At 39.0% G+C, this 20,941-nt stretch overlaps 1 protein-coding gene across 5 annotated transcripts in view; it reads right to left on the bottom strand.

Annotated features, from left to right (window-relative positions):
• The window catches only part of map3k7 (mitogen-activated protein kinase kinase kinase 7), a 28,302-nt gene extending 9,678 nt beyond the window's left edge, over nucleotides 1-18,624 (bottom strand). The window contains exons 1-12 of one of the 5 annotated variants that reach the window (XM_082505336.1): nucleotides 18,319-18,624; nucleotides 17,687-17,757; nucleotides 17,458-17,568; nucleotides 17,314-17,379; nucleotides 17,189-17,234; nucleotides 14,624-14,762; nucleotides 11,976-12,100; nucleotides 11,067-11,195; nucleotides 10,610-10,740; nucleotides 4,750-4,831; nucleotides 1,018-1,148; nucleotides 512-659 (exon numbers count right to left, since the gene is read on the bottom strand). In XM_082505336.1, coding sequence (XP_082361462.1) covers nucleotides 512-659; nucleotides 1,018-1,148; nucleotides 4,750-4,831; nucleotides 10,610-10,740; nucleotides 11,067-11,195; nucleotides 11,976-12,100; nucleotides 14,624-14,762; nucleotides 17,189-17,234; nucleotides 17,314-17,379; nucleotides 17,458-17,568; nucleotides 17,687-17,752 — 1,174 coding nt within the window. In that variant the 5' untranslated portion in view covers nucleotides 17,753-17,757; nucleotides 18,319-18,624. Of the gene's footprint in view, nucleotides 1-511; nucleotides 660-1,017; nucleotides 1,149-4,749; nucleotides 4,832-10,609; nucleotides 10,741-11,066; nucleotides 11,196-11,975; nucleotides 12,101-14,623; nucleotides 14,763-17,188; nucleotides 17,235-17,313; nucleotides 17,380-17,457; nucleotides 17,569-17,686; nucleotides 17,807-18,083; nucleotides 18,255-18,318 lie in introns of those variants that run through there. The other 4 variants (XM_082505334.1, XM_082505335.1, XM_082505333.1 and 1 more) reach the window with 4 other exon arrangements.
• Between the last annotated feature and the right edge of the window lie 2,317 nt (nucleotides 18,625-20,941).

The following is a 20,941-nucleotide window of genomic DNA, read 5'->3' as shown; positions in this document are numbered from 1 at the left end:
TCTGAGAACAGAGTTTTCAATAATTAAATGTTAGAAACCCCAACCACTGAAGCTATATTTAATTGTGAACAACATTTAAAACAAACAAACAAACAAGAAAGAAAACTGACAGACATTCACATTGAAATCGAAACTACACCAGAGGAGTTCTTGATTTAGTTTCTCTATGACAGCACGAGTACATCTGCTGAAAGGAGATTAGCGACAGCTGGTTTCGAGAGGCCCTATCTTCAGAGACATATTGACACTTTTAATGAGGAATCAATCTTCAATTCAAAGTGATGAAATCACATAAAAGGGCGACCTAGGTGCCAAAAAGAAGCTTCCAGACTGGACCAGCAAAGACTGCCTCAATATTAATACTGCATGCACTCCCCCCCTTTTTTTTTTTTTTTTTTAAATTTGAAGTAATGGCATGATCAGGCCAATATGCTTTGTTAAGCTGGTCTTTTTTTTCTTTTCTTAAATGTATTTGATGTATTGATTTGTGCCAAGTTTTGTCTGGCATTACCTGCAGGTGCAAACTGCATCTTGGGCTCCAACTCTGACAGGTCAGCACTCATTCTTTTGCTGTCAGAAGAAGACAGGCACTGTGTTCGTGCTGACAGACTCTCAACGCTGCCCCCTCTGGAAAGAGACACATTCCTTAATGTGTCTCCCTGAAAGACAAACACGAAACTTTTACTGAACCACAGAAGACTGTATTACAAATGAGGATTAAGTGCTTATCAGTGCAACTTCATGGCTGACTCTGGGTTTTCAGTGTTCTGCAAACCTGGGATATACATTTTTTTACCAGTCAATATAACAGCTAATATAAAAAATTGTCCTTTAAGGACCTTTATGTTTGTTTCATTGTTCATTGACATATGCATTATGATGAATCCAAACTATGTAAAAACTATGTTAAAAAAAACACCACAACACAGAAACCAGCAGAGTTGTCAACAGAAGACAAAAAAAAAAGATAAATCATTACATGTACAGTAAAAACGTCCCTTTTTAATATGGTCTTACCTTTGGCTTGAAATGAGGTGCAAACTGAGGCGTAATCTTAATAGTGTCATTGCTCCCTTGAGAATCACTGTGCTCCATGTTCGCATCACTTCTGTAGCTTGTGCTGTTACCAGTGTAGTCTACATATGAACCTGTCATTTCAATAGACACAGGACAGGACAGGACAGAAGTTAAATTTATTTATCAGTTTTAATATCAGGACAGCAAAGCAGGCAGGCAGGAAAGGAGCGATCGAGAACAAGACTGCAGTAAATTTTTGGCACAAGGGCTATCTGCTCAAATTTATACTGGCACAGAGACAGTTTCAATATTTTTTTAAATATACACTTTCACCGGTATTGCATCTTTACATTAACTTTGTGGATTTTTGTTGTCTTTGAGTTTTCAAAACACTGAAAAAAAATCAAATAATGAAAATAAAGAACTAACAGACAAATATAGAAATCTGAAATAGACTGAAAATATTACTACAATGCATTTTCCTCTGCTTAGTTATATGCTTAAACTTAGGTGGTTGTCTCATTTGAGTTGAGGCTGTATTTGAATCGTCTTGCCACGGCCATCTCTATGGAGGAGTTGGGTGGGGGCAGAGCATCTGTGGCTCCTGGGAGAGGTGGGAGGCTCACGTGTACTTACAGTCAGGTCCATAAATATTGGGACATCGACACAATTCTAACATTTTTGGCTCTATACACCACCACAATGGTTTCCAAATGAAATGAACAAGATGTGCTTTAACTGCAGACTGTCAGAGGGTATTTACATCCAAATCAGGTGAATGGTGTAGGAATAACAACAGTTTGCATATGTGCCTCCCACTTGTTAAGGGACCAAAAGTAATGGGACAGAATAAGAACCACAAATCAAACTTTCACTTTTTAATTCTTGGTTGCAAATCCTTTGCAGTTAATCACAGCCGGAAGTCTGGAACACAGACATTACCAGACGCTGGGTTTCATCCCTGGTGATGCTCTGCCAGGCCTCTACTGCAACCGTCTTCAGTTACTGCTTGTTCTTGGGGCATTTTCCCCTCAGTGTTGTCTCCAGCAAGTGAAATGCATGCTCAATCTGATTCAGTTCAGGTGATTGACTTGGCCATTGCAAAACAGTCCACTTCTTTCCATTCAAAAACTCTTTGGTTGCTTTTGCAGTATGCTTTGGGTCAATGTCCATCTGCACTGTGAAGCGCCGTCCAATGAGTTCTGAAGCATTTGGCTGAATATGAGCAGATATTATTGCCCGAAACACTTCAGAATTCATCGTGCTGCTTTTCTCAGCAGTCACATCATCAATGAATACAAGAGAACCAGTTCCACTGGCAGCCATACATGCCCACGCCATGACAGTTTCACCAACATGCTTTACTGATGAGGTGGTATGCTTAGGATCATGAGCAGTTCCTTTCCTTCTCCATACTCTTCTCTTCCCATCACTCTGGTACAAGTTGATCTTGGTCTCACCTGTCCATAGGATGTTGTTCCAGAACTGTGAAGGTTTTTTTTAGATGTCGTTTGGCAAACTCTAATCTGGCCTTCCTGTTTTTGGGGCTCACCAATGGTTTACATCTTGTGGTGAACCCTCTGTATTCACACTGGTGGAGTCTTCTCTTGATTGCTGACTTTGACATACATACACCTACCTCCTGGAGTGTGTTTTTTATCTGGCCAACTGTTGAGAAGGGTGTTTTCTTCACCAGGGTAAGGATTCTTCGGTCATCCACCACAGTTGTTTTCTGTGGTCTTCTGGGTCTTTCGGTGTTGCTGAGCTCACCGGTGCATTCCTTCTTCATGAGAATGTTTCAAACAGTTGTTTTGACCACGCCTAATGTTTTTGCCATCTTTCTGATGGGTTTGTTTTGTTTTTTCAGCCTAATGATGGCTTGCTTCACTGATAGTGAGTTGACAGCAACAGATTCCAAATGCAAATAGCACACTTGAAATGAACTCTGGACCTTTTATCTGCTCATTGCAATTGGGATGAGGGGATATCACACACCTGGCCATGGAACAGCCAAGAAGCCAATTGTCCCATTGCTTTTGGTCCCTTAACAAGTGGGAGGCACATATGCAAACTGTTTTAATTCCTACACCCGATTTTGATGTAATAACCCTCTAATAAAAGCTGACAGTCTGCAGTTAAAGCACATCTTGTTTGTTTCATTTGTTGGAATTGTGTCGATGTCCCAATATTTATGGACCTGACTGTATGCCACACTGATTCAGTGCTGGTCCTATAAATTCACAAAAATGCCACACTTCTGTGTACTCTGTTCAGTGTTACTGTCACTGCACCCTCAACTGCACTGAAGCATTTGTGATGACTGGCAATGAGTCTTTTACAGCGCTGTGGAGAAATCTTGGCCCACTCATCTTTGTAGAATTGTTGTAATTCAGCCTCACTGGAGAGTTTGAGCATGAACCGGCTTTTTAGGTCATACCACAGAATGGCAATCAAATTCAGTTCAAAGCTTTGACTAGGCCACTCCAAAGTCTTCATTTGGTTTTTCTTATATCATTCAGAGGTGGACTTGCTGGTGTGTTTCGGATCATTGTCCTGCTGCAGAACCCAAGTGAACTTCGGCTTGATGGCTGGACATTCTCCTTCAAGGATGATTTGGTAGACAACAGAATTCATGGTTCCATTTACTATAGCAAGTCAACAAAACAGCTCCACACCATCATACTACTACCACCATATTTTACTGTTGGTATGATGTTCCTTTTCTGAAATGCTGTGTTATAGTAATGCAAGATGCAAGGGGACACACACTTTTGTCCAAAAGTCTTGGGGATCATCAAGATGTTCTCCAGCAAAACTGAGAAGAGCCTTTATGTTCCTTTTGTCGTCTCTTTCTTCTGGTGGAGTCATGAATACCGGCCTTAACTGAGGCATACAGTTCTTCTGATGTCCTTCTGGGGTCTTTTGGGACCTCTTGGATGAGTCATCACTGCACTTTTGGGGTAATTTTGGTCATGTGGCCACTCCTGGGAGGGTTCACCACTCTTACATGTTTTCCCCATTTGTGGATAATGGCTTTCACTGTGGCTTTCTGGAGTCCCAGAGCTTTTCTATTACTATTATTGTAATTTTATATTATTGTTGCGTTTACTTTTATCCTGTTGCTAAACTAATTTCCCTTTTGGGACAACAAAGAATTTGAGTTGAATTGAATTAGATATGGCTTTATTTAGTTTGTCATTTGTTCCTGAATTTTCTTGGATCGCGGAATGATGTCTGGCTTTTGAGGATGTTTTGGTGTACTCCAGTACTTATGTACTTAGGAACATCTATCTTACTGCTTCATGTTAATGTTAATCCAGCTGCTAATGTTATGTGTACTGGCCTGAATTTTACTGCAATCATTTGCCCACAAACTTAAGCCAAGGCTGCTTTCTTTTGAAGGTATATTATTCTGAGAACTTCTAAAACACATGTGACCTTGAGCTCAGTACTGGGCAACTGTATAGATACCAGGATACACTGGAGTTGCTGTGCTGGTCAACAACATGCCGCTCATAGTACACCTTTGTAAACATCCATGGTATTTGTGCAGGCAGAGAAAACAGTTTGAATTAACAAAGGAAAAAAATCCTATGTGGTAGAAGAAGTAAGTTAACGACGCACATAATAGTTTTTCTGTAAAGAAAAGCGATTAGCAGCAGTAAGAGGAACTATAATTATTTAAACATAATCTAGAGCGTCATCTTCACACGACCTTAACATGAGATGTACCTGTACTAGTTGCAGAGTTGCTCTGTCCCTCATCTGAATACTGGTATGGATACTGAAGGGGTTCATCAGACCCTGGGAAGTACTGCAAAAAGAATGAAAACAACACATAATGTTGGGAGTTCTCAACTCAGGCTTACTATGAATGAAAAAAATCCTATTAGTATAATTAATTCAGGAGAGTAGGACTTGGTGATATTTTGAGACATAATATATGTATTATGTATATATATGTAATATATATAATAAATAATATATGGAAAGTTTAAGCTATATTTGGCTTAATGTTACAACCTCAAACACTAAGAGAACACCAAGAATGAATCTACCAGAGATCACTGACACAAAGCCATATTTACCTTGCAGAAAAGAGATAGGGTTGGTCAACTGCTAAGTGACCTTCGTTTACTATAGTTCTGACACTATATAGCACAGTATACAGTGGGGCAAAAAGGTATTTAGTCAGCCACCGATTGTGCAAGTTCCCCCACCTAAAATGATGACAGAGGTCAGTAATTTGCACCAGAGGTACACTGCAACTGTGAGAGACAGAATGTGAAAAAAAAAAAAATCCATAAATCCACATGGTAGGATTTGTAAAGAATTTATTCGTAAATCAGGGTGGAAAATAAGTATTTGGTCAATAACAAAAATACAACTCAATACTTTGTAACATAACCTTTGTTGGCAATAACAGAGGTCAAACGTTTACTATAGGTCTTTACCAGGTTTGCACACACAGTAGCTGGTATTTTGGACCATTCCTCCATGCAGATCTTCTCGAGAGCAGTGATGTCTTGGGGCTGTCGCCGAGCAACACGGACTTTCAACTCCCGCCACAGATTTTCTATGGGGTTGAGGTCTGGAGACTGGCTAGGCCACTCCAGGACTTTCAAATGCTTCTTACGGAGCCACTCCTTTGTTGCCCGGGCGGTGTGTTTTGGATCATTGTCATGTTGGAAGACCCAGCCTCGTTTCATCTTCAAAGTTCTCACTGATGGAAGGAGGTTTTGGCTCAAAATCTCACGATACATGGCCCCATTCATTCTGTCCTTAACACGGATCAGTCGTCCTGTCCCCTTGGCAGAAAAACAGCCCCATAGCATGATGTTTCCACCCCCATGCTTCACAGTAGGTATGGTGTTCTTGGGATGCAACTCAGTATTCTTCTTCCTCCAAACACGACGAGTTGAGTTTATACCAAAAAGTTCTACTTTGGTTTCATCTGACCACATGACATTCTCCCAATCCTCTGCTGTATCATCCATGTGCTCTCTGGCAAACTTCAGACGGGCCTGGACATGCACTGGCTTCAGCAGCGGAACACGTCTGGCACTGCGGGATTTGATTCCCTGCCGTTGTAGTGTGTTACTGATGGCGACCTTTGTTACTTTGGTCCCAGCTCTCTGCAGGTCTTTCACCAGGTCCCCCCGTGTGGTTCTGGGATCTTTGCTCACCGTTCTCATGATCATTTTGACCCCACGGGATGAGATCTTGTGTGGAGCCCCAGATCGAGGGAGATTATCAGTGGTCTTGTATGTCTTCCATTTTCTGATGATTGCTCCCACAGTTGATTTTTTCACACCAAGCTGCTTGCCTATTGTAGATTCACTCTTCCCAGTCTGGTGCAGGTCTACAATACTTTTCCTGGTGTCCTTCGAAAGCTCTTTGGTCTTGGCCATGGCGGAGTTTGGAGTCTGACTGTTTGAGGCTGTGGACAGGTGTCTTTTATACAGATGATGAGTTCAAACAGGTGCCATTCATACAGGTAACGAGTGGGGGACAGAAAAGCTTCTTACAGAAGACGTTACAGGTCTGTGAGAGCCAGAGATTTTCCTTGTTTGAGGTGACCAAATACTTATTTTCCACCCTGATTTACGAATAAATTCTTTACAAATCCTACCATGTGAATTCATGGCTTTTTTTTTTTCACATTCTGTCTCTCACAGTTGAAGTGTACCTCTGGTGCAAATTACTGACCTCTGTCATCATTTTAAGTGGGGGAACTTGCACAATCGGTGGCTGACTAAATACTTTTTTTTGCCCCACTGTATATGAATAAAGATGTGGTTTGTTTAGAATAGTATAATGGTTTTTCAAACATATGAATGATGTATTTTAGAAGTGTTATAAAATAATACACAAGACTATCTATAATTTGCATAATTACATCAATGTTCAAAAATACTGTTGGCCACCAGTGCTACCCCTCAAACCTCTTAGTATACACGTTTGGTATCAATGTAAGACTGTTAAAATGGTGTTAAATGGTTAAAATGTGCCGTAAAACTATTGCCGCAAACGGGAAGCAGTAGCACAAATGTATTCCAACAGCCGAAAAGTCATCCACTGCAAAATGAAGAATGTTTTAAACTCTGCATGTCAATATCTTCCCACACACCAAAGAAAATGTTAAATAAAACAGCTGTGATACCTGATTCTTTGTCAATCGTTTTTATAGTCACCGTCTAGACTTTTTTTTCTGTAATTTGGGGTCATCACATTTTAATTTTACTATTTTTATATATTATAAGCACAAAAGAACAATTTCAATTGTTTTATTATTACTCGATGTCCTTTTTCGTTATGATCTTTTGTTTGCTTTTTAAAGGTCTAGTGTTGACCACCTGCTGTGACAGTATTGTCATTGGTCAAAAACCTCTGCGTGCAACTGATGGTTAAAAAAAATGGTTTAAATAAAACATTTTAATTCATTCAGATTTCTTGTATTCAAAGCAGAAAAATAAATATTGAATGAGCATACCAGTGCAAATTTAGGCACTGTATGGTTGAAAACAATTTTTGTTTTTTGGAGGTTATTTAAACATATCGTGATATATATTGTGTATCATGATATAATCAAAAAAATATTGTGACATTAGATTTTCCTCATATTGCCCAGGCTTAGTTCACACGTATATAAACGTCCCATTCTTAATTAATAGCGTTTAAAATTATGTTGGCCTGCCTCCTGTATAGGCCTGCACAATAAATCGAAAATTTATTGTCATCGCGATATCAGCCTGTGCGATGGGCCCATCGCAAAAGACGGCGTAAACGGCGATAATTGGGTACCTTAAAATGTTTACACACGTGCTTTAAAGAATTTACCAATAAAAGAAACCCCTTTACACATTTGATCAGTCGAATAGAGCCCTTCACGGCATTAACCAATCACATGGATTAGAGGTGGGGAGTGAACAACACTGCAGCAACGAGTCAGAGTTGTAATGGCTGAGAGCGAGACACATGACAAGAATGCTACTGACTATGAACTCGTGGCTTAAAAAAAAAAAAAAAAATAATAATAATAATAGTACCTCGCTTAATTGGAGGTACTTTGGATTTGATAAAGACGACGTTCTCCAAACACAGGTACTCTGCAAAACTTCCTGAACACTTGTGGCAACCACCAGAGGAATCACGACTAATCTCCACCATCATCTTCAATACAACCACAGAGAACTGTTTGAAGAGTTCCAGAAAGATAGGGCTAGCCAAACAAAGGTTGCTAATGTTAAGACAAAGAGCACAGCAATCCAACAGCAGTCTCTGTATCAGATTTTTCAAGTGGAACTCCTTATGAGAAAACGTCGAAGCGGTATAAAGAAATAACAGAGGCCATTACACATTTTTTGGCTAAAGACATGATGCCTATAAATACAGTTAGCAGAGAGGGCTTCACCAGTCTAATACATAAAGTGGACCGGAGATACCGCATCCCCTCACGAAACTACATTTCCCATGTCGCCATTCCACAAATGTACGAAACATGCTGCAAGACCGTCATGTTTGAACTAAGCCAAGCTGAAAACTACGCAAGCACTACAGTAAAGTTTCCTCTCCAGTTTTGACTTACATCATAACTACTTGGTGAGTGGTAAAATGATGAACAACTGCATTGAGATCATTTGCAGTATAATTTAAGTTATGTTTATTTAAAACTAATGATAGAGACCGGGAAGGATGTCTTTTTTTTATGGGGGTAATGTTTCAATGTTAAAGTGCACTTTGTTGTTACACTGCTCATACACTGCTCATACAGCAGCTTTCTTTAAATAAACTGTTGCAGTAAAATGGAAATGATGTATTTTTCCATTATGGAAATTATGTATTCATTTCATTTTTTTTTTGCTATTTATTTTATCGCAAGTCATATCGTTATCGCAATATTGATCAAAGTTATTGCACATCGCAGGTTTTCCTAATATCGTGCAGCCCTACTCCTGTAGCTATAACAGCTTCAACTCCTTTAGGAAGAATTTCCACAAGGTTTATTCCTAATCGGTTCCACTTTGTTATGATACCACTAACAGTTGACTGTGTAATATTTAGTAGCAAGGACATTTTTGTTGCACACTCGGAACCCTATCGCGATACCATATTGGAATACACCGAGCTCCTGAGAGTGCCCCATTCTTTCACAAATGGTGTATATATCAGCCCAAATGCAAAACAGACTAAACTGTTTTCTTTCATGCTAGTGTCCACACCCTGGTGCAAAATTTGGTTGCTTGGTTTTAATGAAATTATTAATTTTGAATGGCAAAAATACAGCTGCTCAATTTTTTTTTGAAAAAGCACAAAAATCTGCACAACTTCACCATTTAATACTCGTCGCCTGTTTACTTCCCCTTTGACCGGAGAGATAGAGGGAGAGATGGATAGTGGTGTCATAACTAGGGATGGGTACCGGTATCCGGTGCCATGATGGCACCGGTTCTGACATAAACGGTAGTAACCAGACCGAAAAGCAGCGCACATTTCGGTGCTTTATTTCGGTGCTTTTTTCCCTGAGATTTGATACACTTCAGATTCTAGCCAATCATTTTATGTTTCCAAGGATAGTAGGTGGGCCCAGGTACGTACGTTCTTTTAGAGCAGAGCTACAGATTAAAAATGCCCAAGGTGAAGCAGTCAAAAGTCTGGCTGTACTTCACAGCAAAAGATGCAAACTCAGCAGCCTGCAACAAGTGCTTTAAGGTGATACTGTGCAAAGGAGGTAACACCTTGAATCTGATGAAACACCTGGCGACGCATACCGCTTTTTTTAAAGCCGAGAAATGCACCGTACCTACTCCGTGTGTGGTGCCTGTTATCGGACCCGGAGTTATCAACATCCCCCAAGAAACGGAAGAGGAGAGCCCTGGCCCCTAGCCCTGCCAGTGTAGCAGAAATGATGACTGATGATGATGGCAGCAGCAGCCGTTCTTCTCTGCGTGAGTAGCTTAATGTTGTTCGTGTGTAATTGTACATTAATGCATGTAAGGTAAACTAGAAAACACCGTCGTAGTTACATGCGGCTGTCTTCTTGTTTGATGGCAGATACTCCCTTCACCCTGGCCAAAAAGGCTAAAATGACCAAAGAAAAATTGGAAAACAGTTAAACATGAGAGGTTTTTGGACAAAATTTGTGTTTTTTCCATTGTTTAAGCACTGCTTCCAGCCAAGAGTGATACCATATATGACCTATAGCTGCATAAAAGGCTAACATTGTTATCTTTTTACAAAAAAACAGATAAACATGAGAGGTTTTTGGACAAAGTTTGTGTTTTCCATTTTTTAAGCACCGGCACCGTTTCAAAAGTACCGGTTTGCCACCGGTATCGGATAAAACCTAAACGATACCCATCCCTAGTCATAACATCTCTGGACTGGTAACTGCCATTTATAAACTAATATGTTTAGAATATATTCGACCAGCTACTTTTTCTGGTGCCGACAAGCAAGGACAGCAATGATTAAACATTGCTGTCAGCTAGAGGTGTACATCCCTAATTTTAACAAACTGATGAGACCCCCGGAGACTGCAGTTTTTTGATTCATTTACTTCAATTTACTAAAAGTACACAAGGCAGAATACCTTCATTAGATGAGTCATGATCTTCACTATCTCTTCCATGGAAGGCCGCTGAGAGGGGTCTTTGGACCAACAGCGAGTCATTAGGCTTTCAATGGGCTTGGGCAAATTCTTGATTAAAGGTGGTCTTGTGCCTGAATACAATAAAAAGAAATAACTGGTCACACGCAGTTACAGGGAAAGACATATCTGCATCACACAACACAAGAGAAATAAATATTATATATTACTGCCTCCCATTTTTTGAGTCAGTAGTGCTGCATCCAGGATGCAATAAACTGCAAGGAGAGCTGAAAAGGTCAACATGTCTTTTACCCCCTCTGCCAACATCTTTATTTTGACAATCTTCTAGCATGCATGCCTGAGCACTCTTAGTGGCCGACAGCTGGATGTGACCTCTGCATCACCCACCACAAACAAACACACAGACCCACACAGTCAGACAGGAAGAGTGACTCACCATTGTGCACAGCCCACATAATGCGAAAAGCTGGCCCTCCGATTTCATCGAAGGGCTTCCTGCGGGTGATCACCTCCCAAAGAATGATTCCCCAGCTGAACACATCACACTTCTCGCTGTAATTGCTGCCTGTGAGTAGAAAGAAACCCACAGCAACACTTAGGTCCTTTTCAAAGAGGGGGAAAAGGCTCAGTCTGACATCACTGACTGATAAAGGAAATTCTCTGCGGAACATTTGACAAGAGAGCGAGGAATGTGCCTGGCAGAGGCAGCAGCTTTTCTCTTGCTTTCAGTGGGGAGGAGGATGAAAATAAGGGAGCCATTTTCACCAAGGAACGGCTCCTGTGTTGCTTAATTATGGAGCCTGTTATTGAAGAATTAAAGTGCACATCATACACCTATTTCAAACTTGCTGCGCTGGGTTTTTCTGATAACATTCCACACTGATGGAAATTAGTTGTGAAGGGTTCACTGAGGGGGCAAAAGCGGCTTGTTTAATTGCACTGGAGTCTTGCAACATGCATCCAAAAACAAGGCAATGACTAGGAGTAATTCATCTTTCCCTGTGACATCCTCTAATCAGTCTCTTATTGTAGACTTACATTAGGCTCTTGGTTGTGTAAGAACAAAAATTCTGCGTTTACAGAAGAAAAGCCAGTACAGCATGACTCCATTCATCATCTCACTGTCACTGGTTCGGTAGCTACTATCAATAAATAAGAGTATGGTGGAAGTAATATATAGTATAATAATAATAATCATAATAATAATAATAGCAGGACCCATCTCCAATTAGATGAAACATGACAAAGATGATGAGGCTGAGGTAATTAGAAAAACACATCTCAGTTTTTCTTGGTCAAAAAATAGGAAAACATTTCAAACAGCTGTAATACTACTCATATTTGCCTTCAAATACTTCTGGGGCCATCCATGCTGCACTTCCTTTGTTGTTGGTCATGTGTGTCTGAATGTCACATGCTGTTCCAAAGTCACAAATCTTCAGCACAGTGCCTCCTGCCACCAGAAGTAGACTGAAACAAGGAAGACATACATCCTGTTAGCAGCAAAAAAGTGCCTTGAACTAAACAACATAGGACTAACTGTAACTAACTTCAGCCCGGTTTGGTTTAAAATGTTTCTTTTTAAAAAGTACTAGAGGAATGACAGTGCTCGGCTCTTACGACTGTTTGAGACAAAGGAAATTCTATAGTAATAATGCAGGAAATAAATTCCTGTACAATATTGGATAGGTGACAATTTGTGACTATGAGAGGCTTCATTAATTCTATAAACTCTCCAAATGATCTACACAGAACAGGTAAGCTGGTCCTCTCTTCCTACAGAATACTTACTAGTAATAGGTTAGTTTTCTTGCTTTTTTTTTTTTTTAATTAATGCTGGAAGTGTTGCCTCTGGTCTGAGACAATGGAATATAATCCAGATATCACAACATATTTCATTAATTACTGCATCCTATATAGCAGTAAACAATTACATCAAATCTACCACTATTCTGTATTTCCACATGTTTTCTTTTTTTTAGTGCAACACATTTAAAGGGTTTCCACAGAGGAAATGACCATGCAATAAGAATAAAGACAGTCTTCACATAATAATGAGATTTCCATCCTGTGTGGATGCCCTGCAAGAGTTGGCATTTATAGAGGGTGTGTTAGTCTGATCCAGCTGTTATAAAGAAGATGCGAGTAACTCTATATGCTGATAACACAGGTTTTCTTCATGGTATTTACCACTTCCTTTGATCAGGATTTTACATTGCTGGCATGTAATGCCATTCCCTGAATCCTGAAGCTGCCAGATTGAATTGCAACCACTGCTTTTCATTTCCCTTTTTTCCATCTAGGCTTTCCATAATCAATGAGAATATAATCTGAATAAGCCCAAAACAAAATGTATATCGAAGTAAATAATGTCTTTACACCTTCCCATTTTGCCTGTATCAGACACATCCAAATGTCGTTCATTTATGGCCAAAATGTTTTGGCTAGTTATTTAAGGGTTGGAGTACACTGTCTTGCTAATTTCTTCTTCTTCTTCTTTTTTGAAAAATACAGCATTTTATCAAATTCTCTGATAGTAGGATTCGTATCATGAGAGAGAAAGAAAAATGATATATTCTGAACATGTCACAATTCCAAACTTTCATTAGCATCCTAAAGGTAAATAAAAAGAGCCATAATAAAATAAGAAAAACAAAATACAACACACATCTTACTGTGACACTTCCACACACCTCAGCATTCCTGATAGGTCGCAATAAATGTCTGTTAATATTAGGGCTGCCACGATTAGTCAACTAGTCACGATTAGTCAACTAGTAAAATCGTCGACGACTGATTTAATACTCGACGCGTCGTTTGAAGCTTTGTAAGATCACAAAAGACGCAGGAATAAGTAGTAGAATTTAAGAGTGTAATAACGGACTGAAACAGAAGATGGCAGCACTGCATGTACAAGGATGCCAGGTGCCGTTAAACCCCGAAGAAGAAGAAGCTGTGTCCCAGAATTCATAGCGCGGCCCAGCGCAGTAGTCAACAATGGCGGCAGCTAGTTAGTTTTAATATTACTCTTATTATTCTTTTTGGGTCACAAAATAAAGTTTAACATATTTTCAGGTGAGAATGTAGCTGTGTAAACCTCAAATATCTGCTCAGTTTATCAAGACACCACATATTTTCAAAAGCGCTCTGACGTTTTCGGAGACGTGCGTTACCCACTAGCTCGATAGCTAGTGGATAACATACGTCTCACCAGCTCGATAGTTAGCCGGGGTTCAAGGCTCATTAGAGCCTGTGAGAACACCGGACTCCCGGCAAATCGTTTTCAAACCCACCGCCGTCTTTCACTACTCAGGTTAAACATGTAATATAAGTCACTTAGAGAACTTAAAAATGTTATTGTTTGGCTTTTTTAGTATTTTATTTGTTCCTGAGTAAATCGGTTTGGCTGAGAAATAAAGTTATAGTTTTTACACAGCTGAATAAACGTCAAGCAAACAACTGATTATCAGAAGTGTGAGATGCTCGAGAATATACTCCGGTGTCTTGTTATATTTTAGATAGCAAGGAGCAGGCGGCTGAGTTTATTTAAACTTCACTGAAACAACCTGCAGATTTAATTAAAATTTAATAAACTATCATCTTGTCTTTATTTTTAGTTAGCACATACCATAAACACTTCAAACTGTAAGCTAATGAGTTAGTTATACAAGAGCAGATGCGTGCTGGTGCAATAAGCTGTACGTTTTACGTCCAATGGATGCATGATCTGATTAGTCGACTAATCGCAAAAATAATTGGTGACAAGTCGACTATCAAAATAATCGTTTGTGGCAGCCCTAGTTAATATCTTGAGTAACTTTCAACTAAGTGGCTTACAATGTCATGCCAAAAAAAAAAAAAGCCTATACATGTTTCTCAAAAGATACCAGATATTTTAACAAGAACACAATATAGTACAAACTGAATCAAACTACTTTAAAGAAATAATTTGCTGGAAACATAAAGGAGTGTGTGAGGTGAAAAGGTGCATACTTGGGTGGTTTGAGGTCCCTGTGAATGAGAGCCTTTGGTTTCATGCCATGGAGATAGGCCACACCCTGGGAACACTGTAAACACCAGCTCATAGCATGGGAAGCAGTGTAATAGGGGAGGGGTTCAGCACCATGCAGTACTGTGGACAAGAAAACACAGTCTCAAACAGCGACCACAGACAGCATACCTTCAAACCAACTAGGCAAAGTGTGGGGTCCCTATAGTAATTATGACACTGTCATATGGACTGAAACACCCATGTGCATTTTCACTATAGCTTCTTTAAGAGTACTGACAAAAAGCTATTACTAGCCCTCAGTGTCCCAGCAGATGCACCTATGTTATAAATTTGAAACAGCCTGGTGTTATTTTCACAAGGAGAAGAGTGTTACATTAACAGCTTCCAAGACATAATTTAGTATTTTTGACACCAGGAGGAACAGAATACCTGTAAATAATGATCATTATTATACAATCATATTTAAAAATATAATTCATATTAATGTTTTTTTTTTTTAAATGACAGCAGCATGTTTAAAAATGCTGGAGAAATATCTTACAACTTACTAGGTTAATTTGAAATTCAATCGAGTATTACAAGACATCCCAGGAGTGTATATTAGTTCACCAATCAAAATAAAAATAAAAATGAGTGTTTGTCAACATAAAATTTCAAACTCATTGGGGATATTATCATTACTGATTATCAATAAAGGGTGACCCTTAATAAACATTCTGTCAACCAAAAATGTTCGCCAGAACAGCTAACAGATACAAGGCCTAAGCACACGAAGAAACATATATGCACATTAAATACCCACAATGACCCTCTAACAGCATATATATTTTTAAGAAAAAATTATAATATTAATGACATTAATTTTGAGTAACTGATATAAAATAATGTGTATTTTCTCATTCAACCATATACATGTGACCTGACTCTGTAGTAAGACTAAACTGCCTAGAGTCTCATTTGCAGTGGAAAAGAGGTTGAGGTTCAAACTCTAAATTTGTAGACATCCAAAAGCATTGTTTCAACAATATCTTATGACTGGATTTCAAAGTGTCAGCATATTTCACCATGAAATGTAATCACAACACAAACTGAGCTATCTGCAGCCTTGTTAGAAAAACTCACTTTACACTTCATTTTGTCCAAATTTATTCCGCAAAACTAATTTCAAACTCATCTTCACACAGTCATTTTTACACTATCATGTCCACCATGATGCCATTGGTGTAAGCATATTTCCATCATCACAACAATTGCCAGCCAAAGTCAGAGACCAGGAATTCCATTTGCGCACAAACACACGCAATATCATCAAGAACAACAGGACTTTTCGATAGTTCTCAGCATTTGTTATATTTGCTTCACTGCCCGCAATGTCCCACAAAACTATGTCCAAAAATGTAGTTTATGAAAATGTATTATAAGCAAACCACTAAGAACAGCAAACTACTTTGTCCCAAAACCTCATTCAAGTAAACCTGATAGCTACAAGGGGAAAACCCCAAACTCACTGAAATTCAGCGAAATTTGCCCCATAACAATTCTGGCAAATTTTAAGTACAACTGAGCACAGAATATTTTATGAACATGATACAAATTAGTACTAACAGTGCCCTCCATAATGTTTAAGACACAAGTTTTTGACGTTTTGTCTCTGAATGCTACCCAAAATGAATTATATATAAAACAGTTGTGACTGAAGTGGAGACAGCTTTAATTCAATTTTTTTAAAACAAAAAAATGGCATCCTTCTTGAGTTATCACATTCACAAGATTTTCAAAAACTTGACCTCTGACCTTGACCTTTTAGTTGAGGTCAGAGATTTAAATTTGTCCCCCTTTTGCAGAGGAAAAGCCCTCACCTGGCCAGGAAACTGGCCCTCACCTGGCCAGCTGGGCCAGGTGAGGGCTGCTCCCCTCTTATTTCATGATATTTCATTTCTGAAGTGTTGAATTTGCTTTTCATGGTTTGAAAGTTAGGGGGAAAGAGATTTCGCAAGAAAGGGAGGCCATCATTAGGCGGAAAAATTCAAATAAACCTGCACCTATCTGACATCCAGTAATCCCAGACTCTGCTGCTACATGACAACAAATTGCTTATAAAAGCACTCATGGTAAACATAAGAAACAACAAGCCTAGATATACATAGGATAAGTCTTTTAACTTATTTGAAAATGAGGCTGTAAGAAATATATGTATGTAATTTATTTGCAGAAGGTTCAAATACTCAATTTTCATTCTTACTGAAAATGTTAATTTAACTGTCTTAACTGTACGCACACAAATTATTTTATTACTGATCAATTTTATACCCCACCAGTTCCCAGGTTTATCTGAATATTTAGGTATGTGCATGTAAGGGCTGCATGTCGCTGTGCAAACATGGACTTCTAACGAATCAGAAAAGTGGCTGAACATGCAAACAACTGGAGGATCAACTCAACAGGGCTGTGTCTGTCTAAAGCAGTGTTCATTACTAGCAAAGCAAAATAAATGGTGTAACATGTAACACAACCATAGTGTTTTCTATTAAAACATATTGACTCACCATTATATAATGATCCACCTTCTGCATATTCCATCACAAGGCAAACCTGCGGTGGAAAGAACACCATCAAAAACTCAAAATCAACCAAATAGACCAAATAGTCATTGTTATCCTAGTGAACTTACTGGACTATTGCAAGAGCCATACAGTTTCACAATGTTGGGGTGATTCACACGTGAAAGTTGTCTGAGCTGGAGATGAAAAGGAAAGGTTACACACAGGCAGGCTGTTGAAATAATCTTGAGAATATTTCAATAACGAAAAAATACCTCAACAATAAAGGCTTTCCTCTCTGATTCACTCTCAATAGTCTTGATTGCAACATCTTTTCCTTTCCATTTTGCTTTGCAGACGACCCCAAAAGCTCCTCTCCCCACCACCTGAGAACAGGTAGTTAGCATCAAAGTTACACTCACTAGGTAAGAGCTTCATCGAGCTGACACTAACTGTTGTCATGCGCTAGTGACACGAAAAACAGCAAAAATAATCCCAAGTTACCTCCTCAACTTCAATGTCCTCATAATTGATTTCTTCAAAGGGATACCCAGGTGGTGTTTCAAGCATTTCCGCTGGTGGTAACGATAGAGACATTACTAGCTTAGGTCAGCTAGTAACTTACTATGAAAACGAGCAAACAACACATAGGTAAAAAGCTCAATATTAATAAATAATAAATAAATCAGCACAAGGATACTTAGATAGGTTTCAAGACATCAATTGCAATTACGCAGTCGTATTTTTTTTTTTTTTTTTACCGTAACTGCGTAATTATGACTGATGCCGTAAGGAGACATGGCTACTCAATAAAACAAACACGTTACAGCCTTCAAAAATGGCAAATTGTCATTCTTTGGCCGGCTGTCAAGCACCGAAAAACGGATCGGCGTTTGCCTACCTACTGTCAGTTCCCTTGATGCAGTCAAGGCTAACCGCATAGCATAACTAGCTCAGTTATGCAGCTGCTACGAAAAACTACTGGAGAAAATAAGTGTTTAAAGTTAGCTTTTTGCATAATTAAAGATCTGGGACGACAGAATAAGACTACACCATTCCTCACCAGAGTCTGACACTGTCACAACACAACCTTAAAAAAGACAAGCAATTCGAGGCCTGTTAAAATAGCAGCTTACGTTAGCTGGCTGGCCCGGTTGGTAACGCTAGCTACCAGGACTTTCTTAGCTTCAACAATCCAACTCTTCGTAGATGACTTGTCACCAGTGCCGGTTATGTGGACATGGGGATATTTTCTACTATTCATGTAAAAAAAAACCTGGAATAACGTCCATTTTTATAAAAACTGTTTTGTCTATCCACTTGACAAACAAGCATAACTTTTTGACAACTTGTGTAGCTGGCTTGCTAGGAATGTATTTTGATTCTTCGCAGGGGAGAGGGGGAGCTCCACCAGGAAGTGTGTGCGTATTGTAATTCTGTCCCCCGAAACCCAAAAAAGGTACGGAAGCGTAATGCATTAGCTTCAGAAAATGAAGCATTTTTTCCCCCGTAAATGACATAATTAGTTCGGATATAACACACAAAGAAAAAGTAAGAAATTTGTTTTCGTGTGGAATATTTCTTTGTTGTAAAGATGTTTCTAGAACAAGTCCTAAACTAGGTCTCAGGACAAAGACAGTTGTTTGGTTGTTTAGTTTGTTTGAAAAATTATTATTTCAGTTATTTTCTGAAAATTTCCGATACTTAATATTATAAATAAAAATGTTGAAGCAGTAAAAATACTTCTATGCCATTTTACAGATTAGAATTTAAATTTACTTCCAAGATAACATATATTTTGTATTTGTCCTTAGTGTAAGGTACCAATCAATATAAAAAATAAAAATAAAAAAGAATGTTTTCATTAAAAACATGTAAATGTAATAATGTGTCTTGCACATGTCGTCAATCTTGCATGAAAGCAAAAAATTCCGTTTATCTAAGCAGAATATTGACTTAACATCTGTACAGTCTTTTATTTTTAGGGCTGGCAGAATATAAGATTAAATACATCTTGTTTTCTTACATTTACCTGCTGTGATCCAGGGCAGCTCATTTCCTCCCTTCTGTTTGGTATTTCTGTGAAATTCCCTCTGTCTATCACTTATCCCAGCTTACTCGTACAAAAGAAAAAAAATAAATAAATACTGCAATTCAGAAAAGGAACATTAGTAATGAACAATGATAATACAGAAGCTTAAGTGCAGCTTTTATCACTTATACATCATAATCTTGGGCTTATACAGGATTCTGCATTCTTCATGGAAAGCAAGTGAGAGGTTCAAAGTTCAGCTGTGAATTTAACAGGCTGTTGTTTAAAACTTGAAATATATAAGCAGGTCTATATCAGGGTTATATCATTATATCATCGTTTTCACCTCCCCTTTCATAAGGATGTTCCAGTGTATCCTATGCTAAAGGAAGCAAAAAGAAATCATTGAAGCTCTTTCTGTTAGTATTTGGAGAATTGGAAGACCTATTAAGTTTAGAAACCTTACTAAGTAAATCGGGCTATTGGAACACACCCTTGGTGTCTGTTCTAAGCTTTATTTAAGAAATAGAAAAACTCCTGTCTGAAATTGTTCATCTGCTATTTGTATGAGAAAAGCCTGATAGCTGTGGGTGTATTTGATTTCCTATATCACTCTGTTTTACAACAGAGAGAGAGGAGTCTTCCAGTACTGATGCCTTTTGTTCCATAAAGATTTTATAAAGTGGGTGATCAGCGTTATTCAGGATGGCTTCTAATGTCTTTAATGTGCATCCTTCCCCAGCATCTCCAGTCTGGCACCAATTACAAAGCCAGCTTTTCTCACTAGTTTGTCCAGTCTCCTTGCATCCTTGTTACTCATGCTGCCTCCCCAGTAGACTGCAGCATAGAACAGGACAATTGCCACCATAGACTGATAGAACATCTTTAATATTTTACTGCAGATCAAGAGATTTTAGTTTTCTTAACAAAAAGAGGTAACTTTGCCACTTTTTGTATAGGTTGGTATTCAGGGACGCATTTAGATTGTTATCTAGGTGTTTCCTAGATATTTGTATTTTGTTACCATCTCTATGTCCATTCCACAAACTTTCACAGGCTGAAGAGGGGGTGTTATGGCCCATCTAGGCACGGCCAGACCACAACATAAAGGGTGATCCATCCCCGTCCAACCCCAAGCAGCACGTCACACACTTAATATTTTGTGACAGTGATTTATTTACAATAAGTGCAGTTAAACAAAGGAAGGGAGCATATCATAACTTCAGGGTGAACCCAAGGCCAAAACAACAAACAAAAGGTAGGCTATCTCAGGAATAAACACAACTTACCTACTCAAAGGAACTAAACCAAACGACAATCACTTTCCTCCCTGCCTAACAAAAACAGGAGAAAACTGATCAAACAAAAAGGCGGTCCACCCCTACATGCTCTTACATTAACCAACATGGTAACATCGTGACACAGTGAACGGTCTGCCGGTTGGGTTGGGCCGAGGATGAATGAAGTGGCAGTCGCCGGCGGTCTCTTCATATCCGCTGCCTCCCGGTCCTCAGCCAATCGGTGTGAGCCATCCACCCTGGATGCACCAATCCCAGAGGAGCACCTGGACACTCAAATTTACATATGATTACGATCAGTCGTAACAGGGGGTCTGGGAGTCTTGAGAAATCTACTCTCATTTCCTTTGCCTTATAGTTGTTCAATATGAGGTAGTTTTTGTGACTCCAGTCACTGAAGGCTTTTACAATATTCCCATATTAAGATTC

Source organism: Aulonocara stuartgranti (assembly GCF_965226115.1).
Source record: "Aulonocara stuartgranti genome assembly, chromosome: 15".
NCBI lineage: Eukaryota > Metazoa > Chordata > Actinopteri > Cichliformes > Cichlidae > Aulonocara > Aulonocara stuartgranti.
This window is presented reverse-complemented; position numbering and strand designations above follow the sequence as displayed.